Source organism: Sminthopsis crassicaudata, chromosome 5 (genome assembly GCF_048593235.1).
Source record: "Sminthopsis crassicaudata isolate SCR6 chromosome 5, ASM4859323v1, whole genome shotgun sequence".
Taxonomy (NCBI): domain Eukaryota; kingdom Metazoa; phylum Chordata; class Mammalia; order Dasyuromorphia; family Dasyuridae; genus Sminthopsis; species Sminthopsis crassicaudata.
The window spans coordinates 17351539-17370664 of NC_133621.1; the positions used below are offsets into that span (position 1 = coordinate 17351539).

The 19126-nt window shown below is 48.1% G+C and overlaps 1 protein-coding gene across 1 annotated transcript in view; it reads left to right on the forward strand.

Annotated features, from left to right (window-relative positions):
- Window positions 1–1406: 1406 nt before the first annotated feature.
- Window positions 1407–19126, forward strand: part of PLEKHA8 (pleckstrin homology domain containing A8) — a 40053-nt gene continuing 22333 nt past the window's right edge. Inside the window, exon 1 of the mRNA XM_074266709.1 lies at window positions 1407–1911. Coding sequence (XP_074122810.1) covers window positions 1872–1911 — 40 coding nt within the window. The 5' untranslated portion in view covers window positions 1407–1871. The remainder of the gene's footprint in view (window positions 1912–19126) is intronic.

Consider the following 19126-nt stretch of genomic DNA (forward strand, 5'->3'; position numbering starts at 1 on the left):
TTAATGTAGCCATTTTAAGTTCACAAAGCTTTTTGCATGGGAACATTGGCTCCTCTGAAGCCCACTCCAACCCTGAGACGTAGAGATGCAGGATTTCTCCACTGTAAAACTCGAGGAAAGAGAGGCCGGTTCCCAAAGAGAAGAGTTTGTCCAAATCCTGAAGCACATCCATCCCATCATAAGCGTAGTGCGGTAGGGGACCTAAAAACTATCAGATCATTTTACAGATTAAAAACAAGCTTGTCCAAAGAGGTTGTAGCTGGCCTGATTGCGGCTTGGGAACTTGAAAACGCTGAATTACAGCATTAAGTGTGAGCGCACTGTACAGATCACATAGAATATGGGCTTATTTTCTTTTCACTGGTCATCCACCTCCCTTTGACCCCAAACTCAGCGTTCCTTCTTTCCCTCCCAGGGCTCTATCTACTCCCCCCCAAGCGAACTCTCCTATCTACAGCAAGGACCTGACATTTAAACGTACAAAGTGTTCTGGGTAAATTAACAAAATGGTTGCTGCCCTTTTGGGATAAACAAGGACAAAGCGAACCTGCTTCTAAGGGAGGGTCTTAAAATAAGTGTTGCCCCAGATGTGGGAACACTTGGAGAGCCGGGCTACTCTGGGACAAATCAAAAAAAGCCTTCATTATTGGCACTTTACGGGGGACGTTACTAAGATCCAGGGCCTGGTCAAGCTCCCTCAAAGGGGAAAACTGGAAACACTGACGTCCAGGTCCCTCGGCCCGTAAAGCGCTCTCCTTCTCAGTCCCGGGACGACCGGTTTTCTCCCGGATTGGGGTTTTCGTTTTGCGAATGGGGCAGCGGACCCGGAGGTTCTCTCAGGTTCACCCCGCCTTCCCCCGTTCTCGGGATTCCCGGTTCGCTTTGTGGGGACCCCAGGAGCGAGGGGGCATCCCAGTCCTGCTATTGCTTGTAAATGGGCCCCGTCCTGGTACTCGTCGGTAAAACGGAGGCTTAGCTCGAAGGGTCTCCCCCCACTCTACTTCCAAGAGCTAGGGGGGGGTGAGTTCTGAAGACCACAGCGGCGGAGACCCCCGAGTGGGTGTGGCCACGAACGTGGAGCCCGCCCCCCGGCCCGCAGAGTTTAAACATCATTTGTTGTCTCAAGATCAGCATTCCCTTAGCTCCCCGCAAAGGGGCCGCGCCGAGACTAAGCGGGTGCCCATTTCTCAGGAGAGCAAGTTGACGCGCCTGCTTTTTCCCGGACAGAGCCGGGAGAATCGCTCGCCTAGCGGAGGTTGGGCCAGGCCGTCCTTCCAGGACCAGCCCCCTCCTCCCACAGGTTGCGTGGGAACGAAAACCCGAAATGGATCTCGCGGCTCCGGGTTGCGACGCCCGGACGGATGGCAGCACTGGGCATGTGCGAGCGTGCTCAGTCCAGAGCCGGCCTCCCGAGGTTGCGGGTAGCCGGCCGGCGGCGACGGCAGCGGCTGGAGCCGGAGCCGGAGCCGGAGCCGGAGCCGGAGCCTGGATCGAAGCTGCTGAAGCCGCTGCGGGCGCCGCGAGCGGCTGGGCTGGCCCGGGAACTCGCGGCACTTTTGGAACGTTGGCACATTGTCTCGCGCGCGGCGCGCGCTCATTGGCCGCCGGGCTCGGCCACGCGCCGTTCCGATTTGCCCCGCGGCCCGCCGGGCTCGGAGCGTTCGGGAGGCAGCCCGGGCAGCTCGGCGGCCCCGGCCCGGCTCCAGCTCGGTCCTGAGCAGCGCCCTCCTCGCCGCGCGGGCCGCTCCGGGCGGGCGATGGCCCTGCGGCCTCTCGGGAGTCCCCGTGGCCTGAGGCAGCGGCGGCGGCTGCTGCGGGGCGCCTGAGAGCGGCGGCGGCGGCGGGTGGATGGGCCCCGGGAGCCCGGCACCATGGAGGGGGTGCTCTACAAGTGGACTAACTACCTGAGCGGTGAGTGGAGAGCCCCCCTCGGCGGGGGGCGGCGCGGGGCCCCCCGTGACGTCGACCGACGAGGGCCGGCCGAGCCGAGCCCGGGCTGGCGGGGCTGCGGGGACCCGCGGGCCGAAGCAAGCCCCGGCTCTTACGGGTGGGGAAACTGAGGCTCGGGCGCGAGGAGGGGTTCGTCCAGGGTCCGGGGCCTTGGGGGCGGGTCCCCTAATCTCGGAGTCTCACTCAAAGAAAACGTAGGGGTTACACAGCCATAGTCATTGATTCAGGCCCGGAAGGAGCCTCGTGAGGCGGCGGCTGGTTCTCGAGTCTCGGTCTGGAAGGGACCTGAGGGCTTCTGGGTCCTGCTCCTTCCGCTTATGAATGAGAGCCGGGCCGGCAGGTCAGGTGACTGCCCCCTCCTCTCTAGGTGCGGCTTCCGCAGGAGCTTCGGGCTAGCCCGGTGACTCAGGTAGCCAGTTCCACCAGGTAAAAAAGTGAGCTGGCCAAGGTCACGCGGTAGCCCGTAGGGGTGCCCGGATCCCGGACCTAGCCGCCCACTCCCCCTTCTTCAGTCGGGGGAAGAAACGGAGACCCCGAGCTTGCCTTGAGCAAGGTCACGTGGCTAGTAAGTGGCCGGGTCGGGATTGGAACTCAGTCCCCGCCTTCTGCATTGTTGTGGTCACTGGGATTAAAGGTCCCAGTTTTGTGATTCTTCTGCATCCACACAGAGTCCCGGGCCCTTCTCCCCAGGATCGCTGGCTAGCTCCGCAGCCCCTCCTCCCAGGTTCGCCTCGAGAAGCTTTCCCCTCAGGCTTTCCCCCACCTGGTCTCCGGGCTAGAAAAACTTTGCCTTGGGAGAGCGAGGTGACTCCCCCCAGATCTTTGGAGAAAGGAGGGATTTATGACCAAAGAAGTGGAGAACGGGATGAAATGGAAAATGGGCCACTACGGTCCCTTAGAAACCGTCGAGCCGCAGGCGGGCTTCGCTGGCTGCGCTGCATTCGGGACCGGGCTCCAGGGCCCAAGGGAGAGAGGAGCCGGGGTGTCCCCTGGAGCGCCCCCCCACACGGGCTCCCCACATTCCCTCCTCATGAATGGGGTCTGGCTGGCTCCAGGCCACCCTGGGAGTGCCCGTCAACAGTCGGGGTTTAATTGTTGCCCGGGTGGGACTCCCCAAGCTGGCCCCCCACCACCACACGCCCCCTCCCGGCCTGCTTTTGGCGCACACGGCCCCTCCTAACTTTGGGTCAAAACTTGTAAAAAATTTTTTGACATTTTTTTTTTTTCCTGAGGCTGGGGTTAAGTGACTTGCCCAGGGTCACACAGCCAGGAAGTGTTAAGTGTCTGAGGCCAGATTTGAACTGGGGTCCTCCTGAATTCAGGGCTGGTGCTCTATCCACTGCGCCCCCTAGCGGCCCCTTTGACATTTAAAACCAGTGCTTGGAAGATCTGAGCTAGGGCTCATATGGCCTCCGAGGCTTAGCCCGGAAGTGACGAACCCGCTGTCCAGGAGGATAAGTGACAGAACCGGGCTCTGAAGCCGGCTCCCCACGAGCCGCTCGGGGCGCCACGGAGGGAGGTGTCGGCCTGGGTGGGATTTGAACTCAGAACCCTTGGCTTCAGACTGGAGTCTTTCTCCTGTAACGGGACATTTTAGGGATGTTGGTTTTTATTAGGAATTCTTGCAGGGGACTTTGACCTTTTCCAGGACAATTTGCCAAGATTTAAAGTGCAGTGAAACAGTTTGAATTGTGGTTGTTGGGGTAGCTGAGCTTCTCGGACCCGTCGGGCGCGGGAGGAAGCACAGTGTGATTTTCCCAGGTACAGCGAGAAAGTTCCAAGCGCTCGGGTGCACCCAGGGATGGGGCAGCGGCTGCGCCACCGGGGCCTCCCTGTGGAGTGGGCCTTCTGGGCCTGCGGGCGGGGCTTGGACAGAGCCGCTCTGGACGGCTCAGACCGAGTCTTTTTTTTAGTAACTTTTTATTGACAGAACACATGCTTGGGTAATTTTTTACATTATCACTTGCACTCACCTCTCTTCCGCAGAGTCCCACTCTTGTGCTGGTGGGTGGGATACAAAGGCCCGTCCGGCCCCTTCTCTCCCCCTTCTTTTCTTCTCCCCCACCTCCGCCTTTCCCTTCTTTTCCCTCTCTTCTCCCCTCCTTTTTTCTCCTCCCCTTCCTTCTTCCCTTTTCTTGTTTCCTCCCTTCTCTCCTTTATATTTTCTCCTCCTGTTGCTTCCTCCTCCTCATGTCCTAGTTTCTACCATCTCACTCTCTGTCTCTCTCTGTCTCTCTGTCTCTGTCTCTCTGTCTCTGTCTCTCTGTCTCTGTCTCTCTGTCTCTCTCTCTGTGTCTCTGTCTCTCTCTCTCTCTCTCTGTCTCTCTGTCTCTGTCTCTGTCTCTCTGTCTCTCTCTCTGGCTCTCTGTCTCTCTCTCTCTCTCTGTCTCTCTGTCTCTGTCTCTCTCTCTGTCTCTCTGTCTCTCTCTCTGTCTCTCTGTCTCTCTCTCTGTCTCTGTCTCTCTCTGTCTCTGTCTCTCTCTGTCTCTGTCTCTCTCTCTCTCTTTCTCTCTCTCTCTGTCTCTCTCTCTCTGTCTTTCTGTCTCTCTCTGTCTCTCTCTGTCTCTCTCTCTGTCTCTCTCTGTCTCTCTGTCTCTCTGTCTCTCTCTCTCTGTGTCTCTCTCTCTGTCTCTCTCTCTGTCTCTCTCTCTCTCCCTCCCTCCCTCCCTCCCTTCCATTTTTATGAGTGGATTAAGTGCTGGCTTGAAGCTGGGAGGATCCATGTCTCTCCCTTAGAAGCTGTACGGCCCTGGGCTGGTCACTTACCTCCTGAATCTCTTCCTCAGCTGTCCGTCCGGCGTGATAAACATGCCCGTGGTCTGGTCCCTGCCCCGGGCATGTGCAATAATGTGGACGGGACAGTTTGGGAACATTAGAGCCCTGCGTATTTGGAGGCCGTTGTCACCCCCGTTATCACAAAATATTAGCCACAGAATGGAGGCTCCTTGAGAGCAGGGGCCGTTTGGGTTTTTGCCTGGAACTCCCCGTGCCTTCCTCGTGCTGCCTGACACAGGGAGATGCTGAAAACCAGGCGAATTGAACGGCGCCGCCCCATGCGGTCCTTGTGGGTGCCCCTGCGCCCCCCCCCCCCCCAGGAGCAGATTGAGCGGCTTCATTGGGATTTTATATGAGTTCTCATTGAATGGCAGAGCTCTCCGGTAATAAGATCCTTATTCAAATTTCCTGCGGGAAGGGTTTCCTACCTTTGGGTAAGGGAGACCATTTTGATGCTAAAATCCCAAAGCTTTTTCCTTTCTGCCATCTACAAGTCTGAAGATAAGTCTCTTTTTTTTAATGTTTAAGTTGCCTATAAGGAAAAGCAATAGTGAGTAATAATAATAATTAGTATTTACATAATAATCAGTGTGTGCCAAGCTCTGTGCTAATGCTTTGTGATTATGATCTCATTTGATCCTCCCAACAGCTCTTTCAGGCTCTCTTACTGTCCCCATTTTACAGATGGGGACATTGAGACAGCGGCGAGCATTCTGTCCAGGGACTCCCAGCTGCTCGAGGCCATAGACAGAACTGCCTTCACCCCGCTTATTTTACAAATGAGGAAGTAGAGCCCCACTGCTGAAAGCAGAATGTGATCCTGGGCCCTCACCAGCCTTCCCTCCCCCAGCTCTGACGGAGCCTGACCATCTACGCCTGCCTACGGCTTGCATCCAGGGCGGCCGGAGGGCTGTACCGGAGGCATTTCCTTTCCAAAAGGAGAACAGCGTATTTGCAATGGCTGCTGGGGGAACCTGAGGCCCTCCCCGTCATCCTCCACCTCTCCTCCTCCTCCCTTCTGTCTCATGTGAATCATGGACTGCCAAAGCCTTGGCTACCCTCCCTGGGTCTCCTCTGTCCCCAAGTGATATTGGCTGTCCCGCTTGTCAGGGTGGTGGGTGTTATCTGAGGGCGGTGCCAGCCTGAAGGAGCACCTGTCTCCAGAAGGCTCCCTGGAGCCGAAGTCATGTGGTACCCTCCCCCCCACCTTCCATTTTAGTGTTTACAGAAAGAGTAAAAGAGAGCTGGCTTTGGAAGGCTGAGGGGGAGAAGCTGCTTGGAGGGGGGAGCCTGCTCCAACTGTTACCTGAAAAGGAGTCACTACTACCTGGGAGGGAGAGCTGGGGCACCTGGCTTTGTTTGGGAGCCTGACCCCAAGCTCGGGTGGCCCCTGTGGGGTCCTGCCCCCTGGAGACCAGCCAGAAGGCGGCTCCTTCCGTGTACTAAATCTGCCCATCCTGACCCCACCCACTCCCCTCGCTCGCTGAATTCTCACCCAGATTTGTCCAAGCTGGGCTGCTGCAGATGGATTAGTTTCCATCCTCGGTATTTGGGTCCTTGCTCTCCTGGTGGGGTCAGCATGGACGCGTGGAGCTCAGTGGCCATCAAGGTTATTCCCTCATTTTGCAGATGGGGGAACTGAGGCAGGATGTTGTTTCCTCATCTGGCTTCTCTTGGTTCAGATCTTGTCTTGAACCTTCACTGATGTGCCTGTTTCCTCTTCTGTAAATTGAGGGATTGGACTTGCTGATCTATTACCTTCCCCTCCCCCCTGAATTCAAACAATTCTCCAGAGTGATTGCACAAGAAATTCTGCCTTCATGCGATTTCTCAGGATGTGAGTTGAATGAGTATCTCAGAAACCATCTGCTCCAACTGTTACCTGAAAAGGAGTCACTACTACCTGGGAGGGAGAGCTGGGGCACCTGGCTTTGTTTGGGAGCCTGACCCCAAGCTCGGGTGGCCCCTGTGGGGTCCTGCCCCCTGGAGACCAGCCAGAAGGCGGCTCCTTCCGTGTACTAAATCTGCCCATCCTGACCCCACCCACTCCCCTAGCCTTCTCTTCCCCAATTCAAACATCCCCATTTCTTTCAATCACTTCATCTATGGCACAGACCCCGGGCATTTTAGAATCTTGGTGCCCACCTCAGGACCCCTTGTCTCTTTTTTTTTTTTCAAATATATTCAAAGATAGTTTTCAGCATTCACTCTTGAAAAACTTTGTGTTCCTCTTAGATAGGTTAAGATGGCAGGAAAAGACAAGGACGAATGTTGGAGGGGATGTGGGAAAACTGGGACACTGATGCATTGTTGGTGGAGTTGTGAATGGATCCAACCATTTTGGAGAGCAATCTGGAATTATGCCCAAAAAGTTATCAAACTGTTCATACCCTTTGACCCAGCAGTGCTACTACTGGGCTTATATCCCAAGGAACTACTAAAGAGTGGAAAGGGACCTGTATGTGCTAAAATGTTTGTGGCAGCTCTTTTTGTAGTGGCCAGAAACTGGAAACTGAGTGGATGCCCGTCAACAATTGGAGAATGGCTGAGTAAGTTATGGTAAATGAATGTTATGGAATATTATTGTTCTGTAAGCAACAATCGGCAGGATGATTTCCGAGAGATCTGGAGAGACTTGCAGGAACTGATGCTGAGGGAAATGAGCAAAACCAGGAGATCATTGTACATGGCAACAACAACATTACATGATGATCAGCTGTGATGGACATGGCTCTCTTCCACATGAGATGACTGATGCCAGTTCCTGTAGCAGCCTCTGAAAGGGCCTACTTGAATCTAGGACAGCAGGGTGCTTGTAGTTAAGTACCTACTGGGTGGGGGATGGTGGTTCTCTGAGCACATACTTGATGTAAGATAATGATGCGGTCAGTCTAGTTGGCGACTACTTAGGCTGATGTGGTGATGTGATGTTCTATACCTGTGTCCAGTGTGGTGCGGTGCTGTAGTCATGCTGGGTATTTAAGGAGTCCTGGGGACAAAGGGCTCTCTTGGCCAAGGCAATCTCAGTCACAGAGAAAACCTCAGGCACCAGACGCCAGACTCCATCTTTGACCAGCCACATGGCGGCTCTTCTGCCTCTTTCACTTCACTCCCCGACTAAGCCCACCAGAGAGCTAGCCCAGGCATTATAAGTTCCAGTGATCTTGCGATGAACAGAGCCATCTACACCCAGAGAAGGAACTGTGGGGACTGAGGGTGCACCACAACAGAACATTCTCCCTCTTTTTGTTGTTGTTCTCTTACATTTGTTTTCTTACTCATTTTCTTTCTTTTTTTGATCTGATTTCTCTTGTGCAGCAAGAGGATTGTATAAATGTTAACACATATTGGATTTAACATATATTTTAACATGTTTAACATAGATTGGATTGCTCGCCATCTAGAGGAGGGGGGTGGAGGGAAGAGGGAAAAATCTGAAACACAGGGCTATGCAAATTATCTTGCATATGTCTTAAAAATAAAAAACTTTATAAAAATAAATAAATAAAGTATTTCTTTTTGATTTAAAAAAAAAAGGAAAACTTTGTGTTCAAGATTTTTCTCCCTCCTTCCTCACCTCCCCTGGACAGCAAGTAATCCAATATAAGTTAAACATGTGCAATTCTTCTGTACATATTTCCACAATTGTCATGCTGTACAAAAAAAAAAAAAAAAAAAAAAAAAAAATCAAATCAAAAAGGAAAGACATGAGAAAGAAAAAAACAAACAACAGCCAAAAAGGTGGAACTGTTACTACATTGTGATGCATATTTAGTCCCCATAGCTGTCTTTCTGGGTGCAGATGGCTTTCTTCATTACAAGGCCATTGGAATTGGCCTGAATCACCTCATTGTTGATAGGAACCACGTTCATCACAGTTGATCATCACATAATCTTGTTGCTGTGTACAATGTTCTCTTGGTTATACTTACCTCCTTATTTTATATCAGTTCATGTTAGTCTTTCCAGGCTTTTCTGAAATCATCCTGCTTATCATTTCTTATATAACAATAATATTCCATAACATCCATATACAATAACTTATTCAGCCATTCCCCAGCTGATGGGCATCCACTCAGCTTCCAGTTTCTGGCCACTATAAAAAAGGCTGCCACAAACATTCTTGCACATACAGGTTCCTTTCCCTCCTTTAAGATCCCTTTGGGATACAGGCCCAGTAGAGACACTGCTGGGTCAAAGGGATACTGCGTGTAGTTCCAAATTGCTCTCCAAAAAGTTTGGATCAATTCACAATTTCACTAAAAATGCATTAGTGTCAATTTTCTCACATCCCCTCCAACATTTGTCATCTTTTCCTATCATCTTAGCTAATCTGAGAGGTATAACGTGGCACCTCAAGAGTTGTTTCCCTTGTCTCTTAAAAAATAAACATCCAGCAATTTCAAATGAAGAAATTCTCCCTCCCTTTTTTGTTTTTTTTTTTTTGGGGGGGGGGAGGGGGTGATTGGAATATTTTAAGAAATTTTTAAAAATATAATTTAGCTTCAGAAAAGTAGCGACATATCTCTCCTATTACTATGTCTCCTTTTGAATTTTTCTTTTACTGTATATATTTCCTGATTCTGCTGTTGATGATATTATATAATTATTAGTTACCTATGATAATATTTGTGTAATAATTTATAATATAATAAACAATAAAATAATATATTATAATTGGCTGACTTTACATCTGGGCTGCTTCATACAAATCTCCCCATATTTCTCTCTTTTTCATATTCTTCATAGCTCTTGATTCAGGAAATGTTTCATTGCAATCCTTCACTATGTCACTTCCAGCTGTTTCTGAATCACAGACCACAAAGGTTATTTCAAGCCAGGTTTGCTGCTGTGGATGCTGCTTCTCAGAATATTGCAGTCAGCCTTTTCTTTTCTGCCAGTAGTGTCCATAGGGTGATCCCACTGCTAAGGGCAAAGGTCACGAGAGTTTTCTGGCCCAGAGTAGTGAGTGGCTCTCTCAAAGCCACACAGCTGCTTACAGACAGATCTGAGCCTCCCACTATGACAGTGGGACATAAGAGCCAAAGAAACATTGATCAATATAAGTACATCAATAGAAGCTTGTCCAGAATAGGGGACATTAAACTGGTCAGGGACTTAAGTCTATGTTTGGCACAGAGTAGATGGTTAACAAATGTTTACTCACTGATTGATTGTATTCACTTCCAGAGACCAAGCTGGAGCTCATTCATAGGAGGAAAACCAGAAGAAGTCATGCCATGTGGTTTTGGGTTAAGGGTGACCAGAGGCTGTCTATCCTGGAGAAGAAAGGACTTAAAGGGCAGGGGCAGGGAGGGAGACTGTGATAACTGTCCTTGGGTATTTGAAGGTTGTCACCTGGAAGAAAAAACAGACTTGGTCAGCTTGGTCCCAGAGGGCAGAGCCAGGTCCTGTGAGTGAAAGTGAGGTAGGACAACGCTGGCCCAGAATGAGGCGGGGCCTCCAGGAGTGGATCTTGTCCAGGGGTTTCCTGTTTAGGCAATCTTTGAATTCTTGGGTTTCTGGAATTCCCCCCAGGGACACTCAGTGGGACTGATTCCTCTGGAAGGGCCTTGGCCCTTTTCTTGGCAGAGGAGGGGCTCGTAAGTAATGCAGAGAGCTAATTGAGGTTAGAACTCTGGTTCTCCTGGGCCAAAGATTAAGCTCTATTAGAAATGGAGAAATTCAGGGTATTTGTCCTGAGCAGAGATTTTAGAGATGGCATGTCTACTACAGCACAGAAGAAAGCCCATGATTTAGAATCAAGCGACCTGGGTTTAAGTCCAGAGTCCCTGTGAAAGATGGCAAGGGTTGAGGCAGGAATGGGAAGGAGAGTGCTGATAGCTGGGGTAGTCTCCTCTGGGAGGGAGTAGCCAAGCTCTGCTTTAAAGCTAGGGATTTATGAGAAAAAAGCAAGGAAGGAGAGCGCTTCTGATAAGGGGAGGGGGGTCTATTTCTGTACAAAGGGAAGGATGGACAGTGAGGGATGGCAACAGCAAATTGGTCAGTTTTGGTGAAATGTAGAAGATCTCACAGTCTTCAAATGAGGTCAGGCTCAGATTGTAAAAGGTGTTAGACATCAGAAAGAAATGTTTGTTATATAGTCCAAGCAATAGAGAGCCCCAGATGTTCTGGAGAAGGGAAGTGCTGTGGGCAGTTCTGTGCTCAGGAATATCATTTTGGCAGCTAAGTAGGGAATAGATTGAAGAAACTTGAGTCTAGGAGATCATTTAGAAGCCTTTTCTTAGTTCAAGCAAGAGGTGATGAGTCTCTGAATCAGAGTAGGGATTTGCTCAAGGTCATCTGGCAAAGGCAGAATTCAAACCCAGGACCTCTAACTCCAAAACCCACTACTGGGCTTCCATTTGCAGTTCTCAGGAGTAAAGGCCAGAGTTCACAGTTTGATCTGTCACTAGGTAAGGAGGAAAGAGGATGGATAGAACTGGTTATGCTCTAATTTGATGGATCAGTCACCTTGTTTAAATGCAGTCTTGCTAAATAGGGTATAGCATCTGATAAGGGTATGTTGGGACTGCACGAGGGTTGAAAAGGAGGAAGGGAAAGAATAGCATTCTTGAGTCAACACTGGGGATGACTCAGAAAAGAGCTTTTCTGAGAGAGAAAAACCAACACTTTGAATCAGAAATCATAGTTAGAATGTGATGGTGACTTATCCAGAAAGAGACAAAGTGAGTGGTTTGCAATGGTTGTATTTCAAGAAATCATAAAAGAAAACTTCCTAGATCTCTTAGAACCAGAGAGCAAAGTGGAAATAAAGCAAATTTGCCGGTCACTTTCTGAAAGAAACCACCAAATGAAAATTCCCAGGAACATTATAGCCAAAATCCAGTTTCCACCCAAAAAGGATATTGTAAGCAGCCAGAAAGAATCCAAGCCACAGTCAAGATCACACAAGATTTGGCAACCTTCACATCAAAGCAGTGGAGAGCTTAGAAAGTAAAGGATGTATTACAACGAAGAATAGCTTACTTATAAAAACAATAAGAAAAACAAACGACAGAACTACTAAAATACTACAGCAAGGAAAATGGCACTTTAAATAGACTTCCAAGTATTCCTGGTGAAAACATAGAAACTTTGAAGTTGCAAACCCTGGAGAAACATTTTTTAAAAAATCATAAGGAATTAAGCAAAGATAAACTGCTTACATTCATATATAGAGAGATCACACATGTCTACTTTAAATCTTATCATCAGGGATCATAGAAAAAGTTCATTTGAACAAAAGGCCTGATAGAAGGATGGAAAGGGAAGAGAAAAAGAAGGAGGGAAAGGAAGATTAGGGAAGATTATCTCACTTAATCTGTGCAAGTAGAACATTATACACACAAGAAAGAAGGGGTATGGGAGAGCTGGTGACACTTGAATCTTTCATCTTAACTGATCAAAGGTGGGAAAAATATACACACGCAGAGTTGGGTACAGAAACATTTCACCCAGGAAGGGAGAGGAGAAAGGGAGGAATTAGGATAGATTGAGGGAAAACTCAAGTCTTCAGAAAAATTCAATTAAGAATACACAAAAATTTTTATAGCCACTCTTTGTGTGTGTGTATGCGCACGTGTGTGTGTGTGTGTGTGTGTGTGTGTGTGTGTGTGTGTGTGTGTGTGTGTGCTGGCAAAGAGTTGAGAATTGAAGAGCTTTGTAATGTTCTTTTCTCTAAACTGTAATTGTCTCTGGAAGTAGGTTTCTTGGGGAGCTTCTGGAGGCAGCCTTCCTTTCAGTTCAGTTCAGTCACCCCAAATGCATTTTCCATAGCCAGATGTCTGGTCATTTTTTCTGTAGCTACATTTTCTCCAATGGTTCTCATTACAGCTGTTTGCAAATGTCCCACAAAATCTGCAAAGGGTTCACTGGGACCTTGCTCTATTTTTGTGAAGGCTTCCCCTCGATCTTTTTGTCCGGGGAGGTAACCCCAAGTTTTTATTGCAGCCTTAGAAATTTGCTCATACACTGTTATAATTAATCTATTTTGAATTCTCTCCATACTGACCTTCACCTGCTAGTTGGTCAAAAGTGAATTGTACATTAACTCCTGTTTGCCTACTGCGTCTGGCTTGAATCCTACATAATTCATTACATAATTCATGATACTCCGAAAGCCACAACAAGTTTTGTCCAGGTTCTAAACATGTCCTTGCTATGGATTTCCAGTCACTCAGGGTTAGGGTTTTATAAGCCAAATTATCTAGTAACATTTTAATATAAGATGATGTAGCCCCATAAAGAGTGAAACCTTTTTTCAAATCCTTAATTTTATCCAAGTCCAAAGGAGTGTATCTTCTCCTTTTTTGACCTGAAGAGTCAAGCTGTTCAATCACAGGGTATGCATCTATAAAATCACTTATATCCTCTCCTTCATTTTTTGCTTTAACTAGTGCTTTTTCTAGTCTTGTCATAGGCTGCTTAATAAGTGGTTCTGTTTGTATTACTGCCTTTCCCCCTCCTCCTCCTCCCTCCACCCATGAAGGGTTAATTGAGGGAGGTGGGTCTGGGGATTGGAAATGATTTAATTTCTCCTTCTGTGAATTCTTATCTTATTCTTCATCCTTTTCACTTAGTTTAGTTGGCTTCTCCCCTTCCTGCTCTTTCTTCTTTTTCCTTATTCTATAACTTAAATAATTTCCTAAAGCCAGTTGTATTAAATTGTATGTATGTATCTTTGGAAATTGAGTCAAGTCCATTTTTGTTGTAGTATTGACAAAGTTGCTCTTCTACTAATTTCCATTCTTCTAGATCTAATTCTTTTTCCATAGCGAACTAAGGAGATGTGTACTATACAGTTTCTAAAAGTTCAGTGATCTCCTCCAAAATTATAATCAATCCTTGGCTTACAATGCTCTCTACACATTTTCTGTGTGTGTGTGTGTGTGTGTGTGTGTGTGTGTGTGTGTCTGTGTGTGTGTCTGTGTGTGTTGGCAAAGAGTTGAGAATTGAAGGGCTAAATTAGATAATTATTATCTCTATCTATTCCAGTGACTTAGCACCTTGTAAGAATTCTAACAGGGCTTGGTCATAAATTGGGAAATGGCTGAACAAGTAATAGTCTAGGAATGTGATGGAATACTGTTGTGCTATGAGAACCGATGAAGGGGATGTTTCTGAAAGCTTTGGGAAGACTTGTATGAACTGGTATAAAACTGCTGTACTAGGAAAACAAATTACATTGTAAAACTATAAAGACAACTTTGAGACACTCAGAACTCTTGTCAGTCTAATAATTAAGCACAATTCCCCTAGATTCTTGTTGGGACACATTACCTGTCTTCTGCTAGAGGTGAAGAATATAGATTGAGACTTCTTTTTTTGGAGATGACAATGCTGGATTTTGTTTGCTTGTTTGGCTGTAATGGGTTTTGTTTTCCTCTCTTTTGCAGTAGAGCAGAAGAAAAGGTAGGAGAAAGAGGAGACTGATTTTTACTGATTTTAAAAAAGGAGAAATGTTGTCTTTGTGACAGAGACTATAGAAAAAGTAAATGGGTTCTAGAACAGTTCAACACCGAAGTGGAGGATTAGAAGGCACATAGTCTGGGAGCAGCTCTCTAGGGGTATATATAAGTAGATAGGGTTGGTTAGGAGGCGGTGGGACTGCTAAAAATTACTCAGATGCACACTTTCATGATAGGAAAAGGTACAAGTTTCCTGGTCTCTTTAACTTTCACTCCCAGCTTGGTAAATATTTAAGCAATAACATAAAAAACTTTCAGCAAACAATAAGCATGGTGATAAGGATTGGGATAATTTAGTCTTTGTTCATACTTTTTTCCCAGTGATGCATTCTTCTTTCCCATCTATCCATCTGAATTCTCCCTGTCCTTCTAAATCAAGACCTACCAGCTTGGTGAATGGCAAGAGTAATGCCTCTGGGCAGCCGGCTAAGCTGCCTTTTGGAGAGAGATTCTGCTTATAGATTTTCTTTTTTTTTTTTTTTTCCCTGAGGCAATTGGGGTTAAGTGACTTGCCCAGGGTCACACAGCTAGGAAGTGTTAAGTGTCTGAGACCAGATTTGAACTCAGGTCCTCCTGAACTCAAAGCTGGTGCTCTATCCACTGCACCACCTAGCTGCCCCCCTACTTATAGATTTTCAAATTTTCATGGACAGACCCTCCATGTTTCATTTGTTGTGTCACGGCCACAGAACTTGCAGATGAATCTCCAACCAGGAAGCAGGCTCACAGTCACCCACTCCTCTGCCCTCTCTGCCAGTTTCCCCGTATGAGTCATCGCTGCCATTCAGGCAGCTCCAGCCACTGCTAAGCGGACTCGGTGTCCTGATGCCCATCGGTAGCACCCATCCTTCCTGTATATAAGTCCAGCCAAGGTTCCTCGATCTGTTTCCCGAAACTCTGGCAGTAAAATGTTTAATGAGATTTTTCTAGGTCACTGAGTCCATAAATCCAGAATACCGTAGAATTAAATAGTAACATCCGTGGAGCTCCCACTAGCCCCCATCTGGAAAGATGCTAATTCTATTGCTGTAGGTTTTTGTAAGTGCCTCTCCTCTCACAGAAGCACAAATTGGGAAGAAGCCTCAGAGACCGAGAATCCACTTAAAACCAGAACAAGTTTGAAAATCTCCCCAACAGGTTACCCCTCCCCCTTGTTTGGTGGTCTCCTCAAAGGGGCTATTCTCTTCCTTCCAAGAAGCCCATTCTACTTCTGGAAAGCTGTGATTGAAAAAGAGGTTTTTCCTTATATGCACAGGAGAATCTGCTTCTTTTGTAATTTCAGTCAGTAAGCATTTATTAAGCACCTACGAGGTGCCTGAGATTGAGCTAAGCACTAGGGGTACCATTCCTTGTCTTCTCACAGTCTCATGGGAGAGGCAACATGCAAACAACCGAAGCAACAGGAAGGATAAATTGAAGAGAAAATCAGAGAGAACGTGGGAGCATGACAGGGATCAGGGAGGCTTCCTATGAAAGGTGGGGTTGTAGCAAGGCCTTGAAGGAATTGAGCAAGGGGGATGCCCAGAGTCTGGAGATGAGCATCCTGCAGGGAACAACTGCGGGGCTCCCCTCCCTCACCTCCCCTAGGCTCAGCATCCCACCACTGGGGGGGTCCAGTCTCTAATCCTCCTTCCATCCCGGCCGTGTTTCTTCTCTGTGTCCTCCCCCAGCCACGTTTCTCTGTGTTCTCTCAGCCTGGCCATGTTTCTCTGTGCTCTCCTCCCCCTCCCCACATTTCTCTGTGTCCTTCCTGGGGTGCTTGGTTTTAGACATCATGTCTGTGTCCTTCCTCAGACATGATGTCCAAAACCAAAACCAAGCACCCCAGTCCCTCAGCATCACCCATCTTTTTTTAAAATTTTTATTATTAATTTTATAATTATAATTTTTTGACAGTACATATGCATGAGTAATTTTTTTTACAACATTATCCCTTGTATTCATTTTTTTCCAAATTTCCAAATTTTCCACTTCCTCCCCTAGATGACAGGCTATCCCATACATATTAAATATGTTACAGTATAACCTAGATACAATATATGTGTGCAAATCCAATTTTCTTGTTGCACGGTAAGAATTGGATTCCAAAGGTATAAGTAACCTGGGTAGAAAGACAGTGCAAGCAGTTTACATTCACTTCCCAGTGTTCCTTCTCTGGGTGCAGTTTTTTTGTCCATCATTGATCAACTGGAAGTGAGGTGGATCTTCTTTATGTTGAAGATTTCCACTTCCATCAGAATACATCCTCATACAGTATTGTTGTTGAAGTGTACAGTGATCTTCTGGTTCTGCTCATTTCACTCAGCATCAGTTGATTTAAGTCTCTCCAAGCCTCTCTGTATTCCTCCTGCTGGTCATTTCTTACAGAGCAATAATATTCCATAACCTTCATACACCACAATTAGCATCACCCATCTTAAGCATTCAAAGCAGGTTGTTGGTGCCTGGCGATGGAGGCCCAGAGGTCAGGAAGTCCCAGGTCCCAATCCAGCCTGGCTGTGTGAGCCTGGGCCAGTTACTTAACTTCCATCTCATCGGTTTTCTCAGCTGTAAAAATGAGATAATATGTGTAAAGTGCTTTACAAACCATATAGGATATTCGTGCCAGACACTGATTATTGTTGGGGTGGTGACTTATTCATGTTCTTTGGATTTCTGCTGAATGAGCCTGATGGGCCAGAGGCAGATGGAGATGGCCCCGGTCAGGAGGAGCTGGCGCCTGTACTAGTGCTCCTGTAGAGCCCTGAAAGGGTCATTGAAAAAGCCCTACAGGGGTCTGCTTACAGACCCAACTGCCTCGCTACTCTCTTGTGGTCCCTTCTTATCAGGATGATTAGTACCAGCTCTAAGGCTTATGCTGTATTTCTCACTTGTCTCACGCCAGCCCTAGGAGCTAAGGGCTTTTATTATCCCTCTGTTAACACATGGGGAAACTGAGGCAGGTGGAGGATTAGTGTCTTATTTAGCGTCACCCAGCCTCGGGTCTGAGGCAGAATTGGAACTTGGAACTTCCGGCCTCCAATCCTCTTTCACCCTTTGTTTAGATCGCAGTTTCCTCGAGTGAGGGCTGGGGCCCTGGCACACTCCAGCTTGGCCAGATCATTCCACCTTCAGGGCCTCAGTCTTTATCTGAAATGAAAGCGGCAGACTCTGGCTGGCCTTGGCGGTTCCTCCCAGTGCTCTGGGTCTCAGTGATCCTGCCAGAAATAGGATAACAGAGTGACTTGGGGCACATTATTAAAAGCCTCAGGTCCTGTCCTCAAGAAGCTTCTGCTCCCTTCCTGCCTCCTCCTGCTGTGGGCACTGCCATTTCCACACTTGCCCGAGCCTTTCCTGGCATTTGCTGCTTTCCCATACACCCTCTGGGCTCTGGCCCCTGAACTTTCTTGGTCTCCTTCACAGCCTGTGGCTGCCCACTACCTCAGAAAGCTGCTCCTTTTGGACGCTCACTGGGGGGCCCCTGATGCCCCCCAATACAGACACAGACATCCACCACCTCCACTTCCCTCCATGTTCCTGTTTAAGTTGTTGCCCACTCCCAAATGCCCTTGACCTCCCTTTATCAGCCAGGGAGGAGCCCTTAGACCAGTATTTATGGGTTTTGTTAATGTATTTTAAGCCAGAATATCCTGTGGCTCTTTATCATAGATCATGAGTTCAGAGATCTAAAACTAGAAAGTACCTCTTTTTACAGATGAGGAAACTGAGGCTTATAGATACTAAGTGGCTTGCCCAAGACCAAGGGCACTGTGGGTGGGTCGAGTGCAGCAGAGAAGAAGGTCCATTTGGCTTTAGGAGGCTAGGGTCTAGTTCAATTTGACTGGTATCTCACTCTTGTATAAAATATTACCCTCCCAGAGGGCACTTTTTTTTTTCTCCCTGAGGCCGGGGTTAAGTGACCAGGGTCATGCAGCTAGGAAGTGTTAAGTGTCTGAGACCAGATTTAAACTCGGGTCCCCCTGAATTCAGGGCAGGTGCTCTATCCACTGCGCCCCCTAGCGGCCCCCTCAGAGGGCACATATTTATGTACATATTTCCCCCCCCCCCCACCCCAGCTCTGTGTGTGCTTGGGCTGGGAAAGGAGTTGAAGGGTAGGAGATCAAAGTGTCTTTCTTGCACACATGGTGAGATGGAGGCTCAGTGAAGCTTGTTATTGTGAGAGCCAAGACTAGAACCCTGGTCTGGAACTCTTCTTTCTGCGTTCTCAAGTTTAGAATTGTATTTGTGGCCTCTGCCTGGGGCAGAGCCAGGCTTTTGGCCGTAGTCCAGGGCCCTGTCTCTGAAATTCCCCTATATTTCTACCAGAAGCCTTCCAGGAAATGGCTCTGGGCCAGTTGTTCTTGGGACTCTGTGGGACATGGAACCCGGGCCACCGGCCTCTCGAGAGGCTCAGACCGGCCTCCCAGGCCGGCCGTAATTCTGACCCTCCTCGGTTTCCCTGTGACTGGTTAGCCCATCAAACACCCTGTCCCGAAATCAGCAGGACCAATTCACTGTGGCTGTTTCCTTTGCCAAAAGGCAAGTTTATTCAGAAGAAAAGGTTACAGACAAAATGGAAAGGGGAAATAAGCCTCAGGAGTGGTAAATATGACAGATTTGGGAGGGCAAGCAGCTGATCAAGGGAAGGAGGTTGGAAGAATCTGTGGAGGGAATATGCCATGAGGCCCGAGGGTGCCATGTACACTAAATGTAAACCTGAGGAGGAGTTTAGCCAAGAGTAGAAAAAAGAAGCCATTAAGGGGAAGATATTGGGGGAGCGGGGCAGAGAGAGAGAAAAAAGGAAGGGGACAGACTTTTCTGTATTAGCCTCAGGTATCCCCCCCCCTCCGTCTCCCCTTCCTTCATCCCATAATTGTCCAGGTGATGCATCTAATAAGCAGATTTTATCGCTGGGCCTCCGGATCAGCTTCCTGGCTTATAAAATGAAGAAA